Source organism: Myripristis murdjan, chromosome 12 (genome assembly GCF_902150065.1).
Source record: "Myripristis murdjan chromosome 12, fMyrMur1.1, whole genome shotgun sequence".
Classification (NCBI taxonomy): domain Eukaryota; kingdom Metazoa; phylum Chordata; class Actinopteri; order Holocentriformes; family Holocentridae; genus Myripristis; species Myripristis murdjan.
The window spans coordinates 2,632,134-2,649,045 of NC_043991.1; the positions used below are offsets into that span (position 1 = coordinate 2,632,134).

General features: G+C 40.6%; 1 protein-coding gene across 2 annotated transcripts in view; it reads left to right on the plus strand.

The window, feature by feature from the left end:
* The window catches only part of plppr1 (phospholipid phosphatase related 1), a 106,662-nt gene that overhangs the window by 14,963 nt on the left and 74,787 nt on the right, over window positions 1-16,912 (plus strand). For both annotated transcript variants that reach the window (XM_030065977.1, XM_030065976.1), the window contains exon 2: window positions 16,382-16,491. In XM_030065977.1, the coding sequence (XP_029921837.1) occupies window positions 16,432-16,491 (60 nt within the window). In that variant the 5' untranslated portion in view covers window positions 16,382-16,431. The remainder of the gene's footprint in view (window positions 1-16,381; window positions 16,492-16,912) is intronic.

Genomic DNA, 16,912 nt, shown 5'->3' on the forward strand with positions numbered 1-16,912 from the left:
GAGCGGCATGATGATATCCTTTAACGCTCAGTGTGCCGGACTCACAGCTGCTGCTCTGCTTATCGAAGGTCGAATGTCTCGACTCCGATTCAGATCTCAACTAAAATAAAATCAGACGCGACGCCGCTGAACAACCCGCAGCCCCCTCCTCTGCGTCGCTGGAGAGAGGGATGATGGGAGATAACGAGGTAATTCATCTTTTTTCCGCCCTTCAGATCGGCCGGGCGGCGTGAAGGTCAGACGGGAAGAGAACGAAGGATAAACGCAGTCACTTGGAGCGCTTAAAAACTTCAACAAGTACACTAGAAGTCATATATGCATTTTTACAAACTGATAAAAAAAGTTGTAAAATCATGTCTGTGTGCACCTGTAGACTATCTATCTATCTATCTGTCTATCTGTCTGTCTGTCATTAGTGGGGAAAAGCAGCGACTGAATCAATGACAGCAGATCAGGAAGCACTAAATTTAAATAATTTCCCTTCCAGCAAAAATGAAGAATCAAGAGTCCTATTGACTCTCTTTACTAATAAACCTCTCGGTTTTGATCTGTATGTTACATAATCTGTTGTAGTTTATTATCTTTAACATGCTTTGTTGCACTGCTGAGTTTACACATATTCTTACATGCTCGGTTTCATCTTTGCAAAGTGTGTTTGAGTGGCTTTATTGTTTATGATGCTGCAAATGAATTTGACCTCTGTTCATTTGGAATGCGTTGGATTATCAAGACAACGCGAAATGTGGCTAATAGTTGCTGTCATAAAAAAGCTTTTTTTTTTTTTTTTTTTTTTTTAATAAAAAAAAGTGTACTACAAAAAGTATATGTAGTATAGTAGAATATAGAGATCAGGAAGATGAAATATTAAAAAAAGAAAAAAAAAACATAAGGGCTTGCCTGGTGGCGCTGATGAAATGAGACATTCACCATAAAACAGATAAAGTAGGTTAATACAAACAAATGCATGAAAAAATCTAAGAAAAACAATAAGTCGGGTTTAACAAGGTCGATTATATTACAGACACTGTGAGCACATGAAGACTGAGAGCGGTTATGATGTTGTGTTGCTTAAAAAAATAAAAGAAAAGTGCTTCTTAAATGAGTTTCTGCTGCGGTTTCTGATGTGAAACTGCTACAGAAAGCAAACTGGGAGAGACAACAACAACAAAACAATCTCCTTTTACATGAATTTAGTTGTAAAAACAAACATCCACCTTTGAAACAGATTGGATTAATAAAGCATGTAATAAAATTCTTGACTCACTGTAAAAAGTAAATGAGGCGCCTGGATCTGTTTCCTCCAGTTTGTTGAGTTAAAGTTGAGTTAAAAAAAATGTGCAAAGCTGTCAGGCAAGTTAGTCAACAAATGGCAATCAATCTAATATTCATTCAAAATTAGCGCTGCAACAAATCAATATTTTCATTGTAGATGTTTTTTTTAATTAATCGATCAATCACTTAATCTACAAGCTGTCAAAAGTAACAACAAACGTCCATGGGAAATGATCAGAGCCTGAAGTAATGATAATTATAAGACTATAATACAGGGCAAACAGTAATACTAATAATAAGACAATGTTTTTATCTCAGGGAAGCTTTAATCAGTTTTCAAAATGATTCATTTTATTATTTATTATTTGACTGCCAACCTCAGTGTCACATCTCTGCATGCAAAAAAAATGCCATTTCTGCAAATAAAACACAGTATAGAGAATATTTTTTTTTCCTCCCTGATGTACAAAACAACCTGAGCTGAAACTGTGACCCAAAAACCGCAACCCAAACCGAACGGTTCAGCGCTGCACACCTTAAAATATGCATGTAGATTTCCATTTATCCAATATTTTACACAAACATTTCCGTAAGTGTGTGTGGAGGAAGTATGAAAGAGATTTCCAGGAAGCCGGAGTCGGTTTTCCAGCTAAATGGAACAATAAAGTGGCGTCTCAGCTGTCAGACATGATGAAGACAGAAACGATGAAGGTTTGGCCGAAGATCAAATATTAACTTTCCACACGACGAAGACAAGACGTGACGCTCAGAGTGAACGCTGATGGGAAGTTTAGACGTGAGCAAATGGATGTGAAGAGTTTTGAGTGTGTATGTGTGTGTGTGTGTGTGTGTGTGTGTGTGTGCTGCTTATCGACGTCTGAAAAGACAAACTGAATCCGTCCTGATCTCTCTGCCACTTCATCGTCTTCTCTCGTTTTCTCGTCTCAATGTGGGAACGATTTTTTTTTTGTACGCGCGGCTTCTTTTACATTCTAATAGGATTCTCCTGTTTCTCTGCCCTCAGCCCTCACACACACACACACACACACACACACACACTCTTTTGTGATCTCTCAGATTCATGTGCAAAGTTCAATCTAAGATGGCGTGCTAGGGCCGCTGCAGGGAGAAAAAAAAAAACAGAGCCCGGGGGAGAGAAAAACCCAGACTTTTTTAGATTAAATTCATAAATTTATGAGGACAAAAAACTCACAAATATATGACAAAAAAACTTGAAAGTTCTTAATTTATAAAGTCACAAATTTGCAAGAAAAAAATCAGAAATTCTGAGATTCAAGTCACAAATTTATGAGGAAAAAACTCAAATTTACGAGATAATAATTTCTAAGAAAGGCAAGTAAGAAAGAGTATTTTTCCAAGATTTATTCCCATAAATTTGCTGACAGACAGACAGACAGACAGACAGTCAGACAGACAGGTGTGATCACATGACCCCCCCGCTGCAGGTCTCACCTCCTCGGTGCAGGTAAACATCAAAACGCTGCGTTCTACTTTTAGCTGCAGGATGAAGAGCGGAGCTTCTGCTGCAGGAGGAAAACATGTCAGCTGTCACCCTGTCAGAGTTCACGATGTGGAAACTCCACTATCACTGATCTGAGTGTGTGTGTGTGTGTGTGTGTGTGTGTGTGTGTGTGTGTGTGTGTGTGTGTAAATATATGTTTCCAGCATGCACCTGAAGCATGGATGCACAATGCTGCTTTATGCGCATGTTTTTCCCCTCCTTTCTGCAGAGAACATCAAGTCTCTCCTGTAGTGGAATTAACATTGTATTAATATGCCCGCTCTTATTGTGAAGGCCCGCTGGCAGACGCAGACCTGAAACACACCGCTTTTCAAAATGTGCACATTCACTGAGCAAAATGAGAAAACTACTTCTACCTAGGTTATGTGAAACATGCCGTACTTATTTTGTATAACATTTCCTTTCAAAATAAAACCCTCCCACCCCCGAGACAATCCAGACGACAGCCAAAGCCAGGGCGCATTTGACCTATTTCACATATCAGTTTTAGTTTTATTGCGAGCCGATATCGATATTTCATTTTAAAGCCAATATCGGCCGATACCGCTGATGTGTATCTCAAACCTGAAGGCATGAAGAATTAATATGAGCATCGTCTGAAGCGGGTCAAGGCCTCGTCACGACTGAAAGCAGAATAAATTTAGTCAAAATAGCCAAAGAAACACTAATAAACCGTTCAACACACAGCTGCCCAAAGCGCCGGCCTGTAAATATTGTTATGCAGGTGTAATCCATTAAAACAGGTGTGGAAATATATCTTTGAACAATTTTACTGTAGACATGCAGGAAATTTTTGAGTCAACATCCACTGGAGCCTGATATGAAGACGAGTTCCACAAACCCTGCAGCTACACTTTTCTAAGTATCCTTATTTTTTAACTCTTGTAAATAAGTGTACTTTTTTAAAAATGGTCCCTGAGTGAGTTTTTTAAGATTAAGGATTACAGACGCCCGAGCACAATGTGAGTGCATTGCCAAAGCAGCTGTGAATAAACGCAGTTTGGGGGTGAAATCGAGATGCATCAGTTTTTGTATCTTTGCATTGATAAAATCTCACTGCAAAAACGCACAATCTTACCAAGATTATTTGTCTTATTTCAAGTCAAAAATGTCTTAATTCTAGTCAAAATATCTCATTACACTTAAAATAAGACATGATCACCTCGGAAGTAACTTGTTTTTAGACAATTTTCACTTATTTCAAGTGAAAATTCACTTGAAATAAGTGAAAATTAGCTAGAAACAAGAAACAAATTTTGCCAATGAAACAAGCAAATTTTCACTTGAAACAAGAGACAACTGTCTAAAAACAAGTTCCTTCTGAGGTGATCATGTCTTATTTTAAGTGTAATGAGATATTTTGACTTGAAATAAGACAAATATTCTTGGTAAGATTTTGAGTTTTTGCAGTGCTGATCCACTGAATTGTTAGATGTTCTTTGCCTTTATGTAGAAACATGACCCATCCAATGATTTGACATAAATGACTGTTTCTCCTACACTGCCTCACGTTACAGAGCGGATGTTGGCTGCTGCTGAGGGTTAACAGCAACACACTCATCTGTGCTGAGGAACACACACACACACACACACACACACACACCAGTGAACTACAGATCCGAAGTTTGGAAACACCACAGATTTTACAAGACAGACGGACATCCTGACAAATCAAAAAGCGCCACCTCGTGTTCGGACTCGTCTCGCACTAACAGCCTCGGGAGTGGAGAGCAAAGCGCTGCAGCTTCCCTTAAAGGCGCCCCGGCTAACAGCTGCTCCCATTCAGAGACAATAACAGATGCTAGAGTCTTGTTCCTCCGTGCAGATCTCCAGCCTCACGGTGTTACAGAGAACACCTCCTCGTTTCAGAGCCGAGGTACAAAACACCAAATACAGTGGTCCCTCGCTATAACGCGGTTCACCTTTCGTGGCCTCGCAGATTTTGTTTTAGTGCAATTTTGCACTAAAAGGGACTGTAGACCACTGTCAATCAATCTCCTCCGTGCCGTGTCTCCTGTACAGTACAGAATGCGTTCATTCTATAATACTGGACTTATTTTTCTACGAAGGTTTGAACTTTGAGAGTTTGACTATAACAAATACTCAGATGAAACATATTGTAGTATTTATAACAGAGTACTTCATTTCAATGTTTTCCAAGGACACTGTTTTGAAAACATTTCAATTTTCTAAATAGTGGCAAAAAAATAGCATCTTTTGTGTTCCCGTCACCATTGACCAGTATGATTTAGTTAGTCATCCTCATGACATTTTCACATGGAAGCTGACCGCTCCTCTCAGGTGGGGATGAGGTCCAGGAAAAATGACCATTTTTGGACCGAAAGGTGACCACAACTTCAGCTGGGTCTTCTTCCTGACACCTGTCAGGTGTCAGGTGTCAGGTGTCAGGTGTCAGGTGACAGGTGTTGGCAGTTCCCGTGGTAGGTTCCCGTGAGGGTTGCCATGGAAGCCAAAAAGGGGCAAAGTTGTGTGTGTCTGTGTGTGTCTGTGTCCATGTGTGTGTGTGTGTGTGTGTGTGTTTGTGTGTGTTTGTGTGTGTGTGTGTGTGTGAGTGTGTGTGTGTGTGTGCCTGCTCAAAGACACCTACATGTTGGGGTGTGGGAAAGAAGTCAGAGAGATACTTTCCCGTGGGGGTTGCCATGGAAGCCAGAAAGGGGTATAAGGTGTGTGTGTGTGTGTGTGTGTGTGTGTGTGTGTGTGCCTGCTCAAAGACACCTACATGTTGGGGTGTGGGAAAGAAGTCTGAGAAATACTTTCCCGTGGGGGTTGCCATGGAAGCCAGAAAGGGGTATAAGGGGTGTGTGTGTGTGTGTGTGTGTGTGTGTGTGTGTGTGTGTGTGTGCCTGCTCAAAGACACCTACATGTTGGGGTGTGGGAAAGAAGTCTGAGAGATACTTTCCCGTGGGGGTTGCCATGGAAGCCAGAAAGGGTTATAAGGTGTGTGTGTGTGTGTGTGTGTGTGTGTGTGTGTGTGTGTGTGTGTGTGTGTGTGTGTGTGTGTGTGTGTGTGCCTGCTCAAAGACACCTACATGTTGGGGTGTGGGAAAGAAGTCTGAGAGATACTTTCCTGTGGGGGTTGCCATGGAAGCCAGAAAGGAGTATAAGGTGTGTGTGTGTGTGTGTGTGTGTTCACACACATCTGTGTCTGCTCAAAGACACCTGCATGTTGGGGTGTGGGAAAGGAGTGTGGGAATGTGTTTAACTCTATTTTATACACTAATTGTAGTCTTACCCATTCATTTCTAATGACCGGTCATTTGTGACCGGGAACACGATGGGTGTATACAAGTTAAATAAAACATTCAAAAATTAATAAAAATTCTCCAAATTTATTTTATGTGTTCAGATGCCATGTGTGAACAAAGTCATGGAACCTCATGACAAACAGATGAAATTAACTGCATTTTTTGGAGAGAAAACTTGTACACCGGTCAGATTTGACCGCGAACACGACAGGAGGGTTAAACAAGAGAGAAAAGTGAGAAAATGATAATGCCTGTCTGAGAAAAGTGTATAAAGTGTGTAGTGAGGGGTTTTACAGCCTTAAACATCTAGAATAATTGTAAAAAAAAATAAAGCTGACTACTTTGCGGATTTCGCCTATTGCGGGTTATTTTTAGAACGTAACTCCCGCGATAAACGAGGGACGACTGTACATCCAACCAATCCAATCCTCTTTAATTATATAGCACTCTTTAATTATATAGCACAATTTTAACTAACACAAGGTTTTCCAAAGCGCTGCACAACGAGATAAAACACAACTAGATAACACCATAGAAGCAGAATAAAAGGTGAAGTACACAACAGGATAAAATAATAAAATAAATTAAATTAAATAATTTAAAATGCACTGTCCGCACAAGATAAAAAAAACCAAAAAAACAAGTTATTTACCGAGAAACAAGTCCCGGCTCTGTGACAGACAACAAGAGTGCAGAGTCAGTGGTGAAGACGCCCAAGGATAGCTGGGCGTCCTCACCACTGACTCATGGATTATGGTCATGGTACACTGTGTCGATGAGGAGCAGTGATGGGAGTAACGGCGTTACTTTTATCAGTAACGAGTAATCAAAGAAATTACTGTTTCTTTGATTACTCAACGGCGTTACCGTTACTGACAATAAAATGCGCCGTTACTTGCCGTTACTTACTACTAATAATTATTATTATTTTATTATCCTATTAAAAAATGTGTGTCTTGTGGAGAAAAAGCGGTGTGTCAATTTTCAAACCGGTCAGACTTTGCAGTTTTTCATAACTTATCAACATGCATGGAGAATGAGCACAAATTACAAAAAGCACTTGTGTTCCCTGATGGCAGAGCGGACAGTATCTCTGCCTGCCATACACAAGCCCAGGGGTTCAATTCCCCACCTGGACAAGCTGGCATCACTACTTTAAACTATAATGAATTACTTTTTCAAAGTAACGTGCCCAAAGCAAAGCAAAAATATGTGCATTAATAAGAGGATTTAAGAAAAGAAAAAAAGTAATCATAAAAATGACTTTCCCCAGTAATTGAATTACTCTTCTGCAGCAGTAATTGAGTAGTAATCAAAATTACTTTTTTACAGAAGTAATTAGTAATTGTAACTTATTAGTTTTGTGAGTAATTGGTCCCAACACTGATGAGGAGTGGGTTTTACAAAACTGCACAGCGTCATTCCTTTGCATTGAATCGCTTTGTGTTGAATCAAATTGTTAAATCGCACTGCATCGCGTTTGGGGGGGTGAACTGTATCGTATCATCGGTAGCTGCTGCTTATCTAGAGTGTACTGAGATCCGTGCGGTATCGGCCACAGATCAGAGATGCACCGCCTCATCTGCTCAGTTTAGCTGAAGTGAAGTCGTGAGTTCACGGCGGGTTCACACACTGTGGGAAACCACCGGCTCAGTGTAGCACAGATACTACAAAATGTGTTATAATTGGAGAACAGAGGAGCTGGTCCCTCGTGGCGGCTGAAGGTGTGATGTGGCACAGGCTCCGAAAACAAAACAGTAAAAATGTTCGGTTGCCGGTGGAAAAAAAAAAAAAAAAGACAATCCAGCGAGTGTGCTAAGTTTGCTCGGAGCTCTCTGCTGTGAGGATGACAGGCGTCCCAGAGGAGGCGGCGGGACTTCCTCTCCTGCCAAAAATGAGCTGTTTCTTTACACAAAGGTTCTCCTTCGCATCGTTTCTCCGTCTGACTTTTGTCGTTCTCGTGTCCGTTCTGTTCGGTTCGGCCCTCGAGAGCCAACGTCCCGTCCGAGGCGAGACATGAGCACAAAGACGACAGGTTTATTTTATATTAACACAGAAGTAATCCCACTGTGTGTGTGTGTGTGTGTGTGTGTGTGAGACAGCATGACAAGCTCTGTAATGATATTCCACTAAAGGCGGTGAAATGACTGTGAATGGGGCTTTTTGCCGGGAGGTGGTGACCCTGTCCTCCCCGCTCCGCTGGAGGACGAGCCGTCACACGTTCAGGAGAAAAAATGTATTTCACATCCAGTTAAACTGAAAAAACCAAACCGTTTAGTCTCATCTTCAGCGTTAAAATCTGTTTTTTTCTTCAAACGAGGTTTAAAAAAAAAAAAAAACATCTGCCAGTGGGACGAGATAATCCCACATGTTTCCATTTCTAATCAGCTTGTTTCCAGAATTTTCTTCAATTAAGGTTCATTTTCTCGATCCTAGCAGGTTGATCTGCCTCATTCTGTCTTGTTCATCCTGTTTCCAACAACAACAACAACAAAAAAAAGCCGAAATATGTGAAAACTGCATTGGAAACACATGAGATTGTGTCATCCCACTGGCAGATTTCTACCTCAAAGACTAAAAGATATTTTTATTTTATTATTATCTGATCAGTTTATTGTCTTATTGTCTTATTGTCTGTTGTGGTGATGTCTTGTGCTGGATTTGTTGTGTTGTATGTATAACTGGTTTGGATTGGTTTGAAATAAATATAATTGAGTTGAGTAATATAAAACAGATTTTGGTTCCATAAAGAACCACTTCTCTAGATGGTTCTTCAAAGAACCCCTGAAGGTGCCTCAAAGAACCGTCAAGAAATGGTTTCTTTAGGAACTTTAGCAAAAATAGGTTAAGAAAGTTCTTTGTGGAGCCAACTGGTTCAGTAAGGAACCTTTTTTTAAAATGGTTCTTACATCATTTTTTCAAAACAAAAGGTTCTCTGAGCGTTTTAAATCAGATGATTGTGTTCAGGTTGAGAACCAACATGAACATGTTGTTGGCCGGTTCTCCACGTTCCTTGTTCCTTCGTTGGGTTCCAGACGAGCTTCACTGCAAAAAGTCAAAATCTTACCAAGATTATGTGTCTTATTTCAAGTAAAAATGTCTCATTTCTAGTCAAAATATCTCATTACACTTAAAATAAGACATGATCACCTCAGAAATTACTTGTTTTTAGACAATTTTCACTTGTTTCAAGTGAAAATTTACTCGAAACAAGTGAAAATTAGCTTGAAACAAGAAACAAATTTTGCCAATGGAACAAGCAAATTTTTACTTGTTCACTTGTGTCACAAGTAAAAATTTGCTTGTTCCATTGGCAAAATTTGTTTCTTGTTTCAAGATAATTTTCACTTGAAACAAGTGAAAATTGTCTAAAAACAAGTAATTTCTGAGGTGATCATGTCTTATTTTAAGTGTAATGAGATATTTTGACTAGAAATGAGACATTTTTACTTGAAATAAGACACATAATCTTGGTAAGATTTTGACTTTTTGCAGTGTATTAAAAATGTTTTCTGATGGTTTATAGAGCGAGACATTAATCCATTCACTGAGGAAATAATCTGCACATTAATCCACAAGGAAAAGAATTGTTAGCTGCTGCCGCCACCAAATAACTCCAATAATGAAGAACCTCTAGCACTTTAAAGAACCACAGAAAAAAAGTGTGTGGAGAACCAGCCCCTAAATAAAGAGGTTCTTCAGCTGCTGATGGTTCTCTGTGGAACCAGAGAGAATTTTGAAGAACCCTTTAAGAACCAGTGTTTCTCTGACAGGGCAATGAGTCGCCTTGTAAAGTTATTTTTACTAACGACGGTCGGACATGATGCTCTGCTGGACAGATTCAGAGAGGATGGCACATTAGGCGGATCATGACACTCGGTTTTGGCTCCTGGCCCTGTGAGCGTGGCAGTGGGCGTGGCGGTGGGCGTGGCGGTGGGCGTGGCGGTGGGCGTGGCAGTGGGCGTGGCGGTGGGGGTGGCGGTTTGTCACGTCCAGACGGTTCGTCACGTCCAGACGGAGTCGCCGCCGTCAGACCGAGTCAGTCGGGTGCAGAGGGAGAGACGGTCAAGAGGTTTCACTGCCAGCTGTAACATCTGTGAGAGCAGAGCCGTGAGTCGGGTCCAGACAGAGTCATTGTGTGTGTGTGTGTGTGTGTGTGTGTGTGTGTGTGTGTGTGTGTGTGTGTGTGTGTGTGTGTGCGGCGCTGATGAGTCCTGACAAGGCCCTCCGGCTGTTCGTTTGATGAGATCACTGCTGGGAAGGCGAGCTGATCACCTTTTTATCCCGTAATAATGAAGCGGAGGAAAAAGTGAAAGCTGGGCCTCGGCCGTCATCGGGGTCGCAGCTTTGGACACCTGGACCACCTGAGACGAGGCGACCGCCACAAACACACCTGAGTGACACCGAAGTCAACTCTGTGACAGCTTTTAATAGTTTCTGCTGATAGTTTTGGCATCAGGCGGTATAATAAGCTGCATGCAAAGCCCATGTTGGTGTCCAGTTTTGCTTTGTGCTTGCATTTTATAACTTAAATTTCCTTTCCTTTGCCTTTTTATCAACATGGTTTTCAATGCATTTATTATTTCCTTGTGTTTTGGATGATTTTGCCTTTCGTTTACGGTTTGGTAACAGTTTTGCAGAGTCATTTGTTGCTTTTTATTTATTTATAAAGGCAGTGTTAGGACCGTTGCCATGAAATCTTTGTGCCTTTATTTTGGCAGAAGGTGCTGGCAATTTACAGTTGGTGTGTTTGCAGGAGTTATTTTTTGCTCCTCTGTTCCTCACACACACACACTCACACAAGCTGACTTTCAAACGCGCTGCTCTCAACCAAATGCAGGAGGTTTTGAAGTTGGATGAGTTGGTTCCCCTCGGAGATTTTAAGCCTGTTCAAGGATTTTGAGAAGCACAACTTCAGCTGTTTTATTTTAGCTAGATCCATTATTTATACTGCATATTGGTATTGAACAAAGAAATAATGCTCGTTTGCTTGATTTGGACTTGATGTGTGTGTGTGTGTGTGATTTGATTTGGGGTTCTTTTTTTTTTTTATGTTTTTATGTCTTTGCTGGGGACCTCCTTTAAATCTCATTGGGAATATCTTGCTAAAATAAAGGTTCGTTTGAAAAATGAGTGATTTCTTTGCTTTGGTTGACCGGTGTGTTTTGGAGTTTATTCGTCTCTCTGTCATCGACGTTTCCTGGTCTTAAGGCTCAGTGTTGTGCATGAATGCGCTGAAGGAATGGCGTTGATTGAACGCGGTCATGTTTTTGGTGAACGGTGAGCTGCAGCTAATGAAGGTGAAGGTGAAGAGTGACCAAAAGTTGCCAGAGTTTGTGCTTGAATCAGGAATCAGGTTTGAAGTTGATCGATGGATTGTGAATAGAAACCGGCTGCTAGTGTCGTGCAGCAGGATCCGTGTGACGTAAACGTGGTGTCTGGCGTTGCTTCCGCAGGGCTCGAAATGCCCACCTGCAACCTGCAATTTGCAGAAAAAATAAAAACAGCTGGCAATTTTGCAGGCAAAAAAAAAAAAAAAAAAAATCCAGGTAATTTTGTCCTTTTCCACCCAATCTGGCTTGTAGGTCCAATAAAGAATACAGAGGGTTATAAACAGTTTTCAGTGTGATTTCTTCTTAATAAAATCTCCAAACTCCATGACAACGAGCAGCTCTCCTTCCTGATATGCTGATGAGTCATGTGACACTTACATAGTCAGCACACCAAATATGGGAGAAGCCGCCAAACTCAACATAAATGCATTGAAGTCGGTGAACGTCGGAGACCTTCGGAAACTTGCGGCAAGAAAAATAAGTCCTGAATTGAGATTTGAAATAATCCGTCTTTAATTCGCACAATGTAAACTCCATTCTTAAGATGAGCCCGATGTCACTCTAACTAGAAGCCAGAGGTAGATAGATAGATAGATAGATAGATAGATAGATATACTTTATTGATCCCAAACTGGGAAATTACAGCAGCATCATCAATAAAAAAAAAAAAAAAAAAAAAAAACATAAAATAAAATTAAAATTAAGAAGTATGTCACTGTAGGTCACTGTGTGCCCAGCTGAGAAGAGGTACCCTGCCCCCGGCCATTGAAGTAGGGTGGTTCACAGCCATTCCCGAAAAGAACAGGATTTGTAATGTCTGTGATTTAAAAGATGTTGAAAATGAATTTCATTTTATGTTTTATTGCACCCTGTATGCCGACTTGAGTGTCCCTTTATTTGAGGCCATGCAAAACCAAAAACCTGAGCTACTCTGGGTTGATGATGGCCAGAAAGTGAAATGGCTCTTTAATGCTGAAGTATTTAACACTGCAAATTTTATTTCTAAGGCCTGGAATAGAAGGCAGCATATTTTGTTTAATTAATGCATAACCTGAGGGGCATATTTTGGAAGTGCGTGGATTTGGATTTGACTTTGTATTCCTGATTTATTCTAATGCGTATTTTTTTGTTGTTGTTGTTGTATGTTTGAGCATGGTTTGTAATGTGTACAACAGTGTCTTGTAAGCCCATATGGACTGGGCTTCTGAAATTGAAGCATGACACTTAAATAAAAGAATATCAATCAATCAATCAATGTACAAAGCCATGTATGATGCTGTTGTTTGCTTTGCCAGGCTGGGTGGGTTATAGCAGGGCAGGAAGAACAGCTTGGCTATTTGCAGAAAGTTTCTCCAGATTGCAGAAAAAAAATTTGACAACTTGCAATTTTGCAGAAAACAAACAAACAAAAAAAAAATATTTTGAGCCCTGTTCTGGTGCAGGGAAATACTCATTTGAATGGCTTGTGCTCATTTATTGTGCAGTTCTGTGTTTTTTTTACCTGTTCTGGAGCTGCAGTGCTGCATGTAGAGAAAGAAAAACCCCAGGACTATAGAGACCAGCGGTGTAAAAGTAGAGCTCAGCTGTGGCAGGTGTGCTGCAGCTTATGTGATCAGTGCATCACCTTCTGTTGATCGTAATGGAAGCGCTTGACTGTGCCGGCTGCAGCTCTGGAGGGATATCGCACTAAAGCGATAGTTTGGATTCTTAACTGTGTAGCTGTGTTTGCTGCTCCATGTGAGTGAAAGAGTTTGGTCCATGAACTCCTCAGTGTTCTGGCTGGAAGCGGCTCAGGTTTAAAGCTGGAGTGAAGATGCTGGAACTGGGCGACCTAAGGAATCCCGTTTGACCTCTGACCTCCAGATGTGTGAATGAAAATGGGTTCTCTGGGCAGCCACGGCTCTCCCCTTTGCAGACACGCCCACCTTCTGCTAATCCCATGCAGTTTGGGCCACAAAGCCTGCAGTCCACATGTGTTCTTGTGGCCTGTTGTAAAATGGTGTGTTTGTGCAGACTGGGGCCTAAACAGTCTTGGAGCTGCATCAGTTGCTTTGACTGGAAAGCTGAGACTCTTGTGGATTCAATGAGCCACATTTGATTCCTGTGTGATGATGTTGGCCCCCATAGCAGCCATTTCACTGCAGGCAGAGACTTTTGTCAAACTGGACGTCGCTGTAGAAAATGACCTCTAGTGACCTCTAGGAGAATCACAGCCTCATCAAACTTTACAGACACAAACTAGAGAGCGAGGCCGTTCAGAGGAACTCTGCTTCTCCAGCTGGACTGACAGTCAGGGCCAGTTTCTGACACATTTACACAACACAACACTCAACATTCAACCACTGAAAAATGCAATTCTTACAGAAATCTGCAAATGTCAAAGTTTTTTTTACACCAAATCAAAGCATGTAATTTTCTGTGGTGTTCCTCAAGGTCTTGGTGTCCTAATGTGAGATTATGGAGGATTCATGACCATTTTTAATAAGTCTTGAGTGTCAAAAATTTTTTTTTTTTTTTTTTTTTTATTTATTTATTTTTTTTTTTACCAATCTTTGTAACAAATAGTACCAACATAAAAACTGCTGCAACAACTTATGACACATAATTGAACATTGAAATGGCTTCATATGCTTCCATTATAATGTTCTAACCCTTACACACTCTCAAAACACAGTGTTTATTGCAGATTTAAAGCTCAGCTGCATCTCAAATTAATCTTCAGGTTCCCAGCTCTCAGATGATGTTCGCCGCTTCTGCTTGGCTTCTGCTGGTGACCTTTGACCTCCAGCTGAAGACCCCAAAGGCTTGGGGGATGTATTACACTGAAAGGAGCAACAAACACCACGATATGAGGAATAATCCAAACGATTACTTTAAATAAACTTTGCCTTGACTTGAATCCCCCGAGCCTGACCTCTGACCTCGTCTCAGGAGTTTGAGCGCTGAGCGGTGTGTGTGTGTGTGTGTGGCTGTTGAAGTTAACAAGCCTGTGTGTGTGTAATTAATGCTAAAATAAATTGAGGACTGTACGTCGGTGTCAGGGTGGATGTGCGATTGTCTCGTTGTTTTCTTCCAAACCTTTTCGCTGCAGCGGCGGCGAGACTGACAGTCGGCCCGGCTGTCATTAAACGTCTGTTTGATTAGTTTTGGCTGAGCGTCTAATGAGATGGGACAGCCACTTAACGACTGATTAGACCTGCTAGCATCGCCGCCTGTCTGCGTCTCCCTGCTAATGACTTGGCGAGATTAAAGTGTTTAATTACAGAGACTGGGCCTAATTGGAAGGAGTTTGGCTTCTCTGCCGCCCTTGTTAATGAAACTCTGTGTGAGCTGTTCAGCAGGCAGTGTGTGTGTGTGTGTGTGTGTTTACGTAGGCGTACGTCTACTGTATACACACACAAACTACATACGTGTACTGCCCTGCAGCCCTAATTAGGAGACACGGTTGGAAAATAAATGAATAATGTCATCAAACGCATCATCATCAGCATACATGGAATATAAAGCTGTTCTTTGGTGAGGTGTGTGTGTGTGTGTGTGTGTGTGTGTGTTGTCTGGTTCCCTGGTGTGATGGAGGTGAAATATCTTGAGAAGCTCCTAAAATAAAATAATACTTTGAGAACAGAAACCAACACCAAGAAAGAGGATCAGGACGATTATTTTTAATTTTTATTTTATTTTTATTTGTATTTTTTCATATTTTTATTTTTATTTTATTTGTATTTTTTATTTTTATTTTTATTATTTTAAGGTCAGATTTTACTCAAGATGAACTAAAATTATTTGTTGATTTTTTATTTTTTGTGCAGAAACAATGTAAAACTCTGATCTCGGGTTTTAGTATCAATGCGTTTTAGGCTAAATGTTTCCTTTAAGGAGAAAATGGAAAATTGACTTTTCACTTCATTATGTTTCATTTTATGTCCCCTAATGTAAAAGTAAGGTGGAGGTGAAATATCTTGATAAGCTCCTAAAATAAAATAACAATTTTAGAGCAGAAACGAGCACCAGCAACCAGGATCAGGACGATATGAAACACTGCTGGTCATATTTTGAGGAACATGAACGTCTCTTTTCTCTTTATTTCAAGATTTGAATCTGAAAGTAGATCCGGCAGGCAGCGCAAGAAGACATGACCTGATAGAGCTTTCACAAATAATTGTAATTAGATGAAAAAATGGTTCTGGGACTTGTTTTTTTTTTTTTTTTTTTAATGTATTTTTCATAATCCTGTGTGTTGGCACATGTTTATTCCAGGAATCCAAGATTGTGTGTCAATTTTCTGATAGTTTTGTGAATTTATTTACTAATTTTCTGGTCATTTTTTTTGTCATTGGCACTAGTTTGTTCATCTTCAGGCTTTCAGGCTAGTTTACTTTTTCCCTCTATGTTTTGTAAAGAAATCAAGTGATTTTGCTCGGGTTTCAAGAGGATTAAATGATTGTGAAAAGTGTCTCAATGCAAAAAAAAAAAAAAAAAGTGCAGTGGGGTTGGGATGGTGTTTCTAACACTGGGTGGACTATTTAATTTAATTTTACTTTTTTTAATTTGTAGGTGGAATAAAGGTAATTAAGCTCATTTTAAAGTTCACCCTGATCACAGATCACAGTCTCCATTAATTCACAGGAAGTGCGATGTCCAGCCATCCTCAGTTTAAATGTTACTCTGGGTATTTAAGACCTTAAAGGTGCACTACGCAAAATAAATAAATAATAAACACTTGATTGGATGGTTGTGTTCATATTCTTGGTCTGACACTGATAGATTACAGTTGTGATCAGTAAAAGTGGCATTGGTCTTTAGTGACTTAAATTAGATTTTTTTAGGTCTCATTATTGATGTTTTCATGTTTTGGATGTTTTCATGTTTCCAAGTTTTTAGTTCTTAACATGTGTGCTTCCGTACGACAACACCGGTGACATAAAGGATGAATAAATAAGGAAATAAATGTGTTTGTGTCTTTGCAGAGTGAGCGGCTTTCAGTCCTGAGAGGCAGAGTCTCCTTCCAGGGGACAAGATGGCGACCAACAACACCCTGCGCAGCTACTCCATCATCCCATGTTTCATCTTTGTCGAGGTGAGGGGCTGTGTGTGTGTGTGTGTGTGTGTCAGGTGTGTGTGTCAGAGGTGGTCTGGAGAGCCGACATGAGTCTGTGTGTGTGTGACGAGCTCGCCATCAGCAGCTGACCTCACCTGCTGAATTATACACAACTAGCAAGAGCATAAAGTGTTAAGAAGAAGGGAGAGCTGAAGAATTTGTGTGTGTGTGTGTGTGTGTGTGTGCGTGCGCGTGCACACGTGTCTAAGAGGTGTGCTGCTGCTCCATATTTAATTACCGTGTCAGCTGAAAGTCTTTAATCACAGAGATGTCTCAAGACGCCTTGCATCACTCTCTCTCTCTCTCTCTCTCTCTCTCTCACACACACACACACACACACACACACACACACACACTCACACACACACACACACTCCACATCAAAGACCTGCTTCACTAA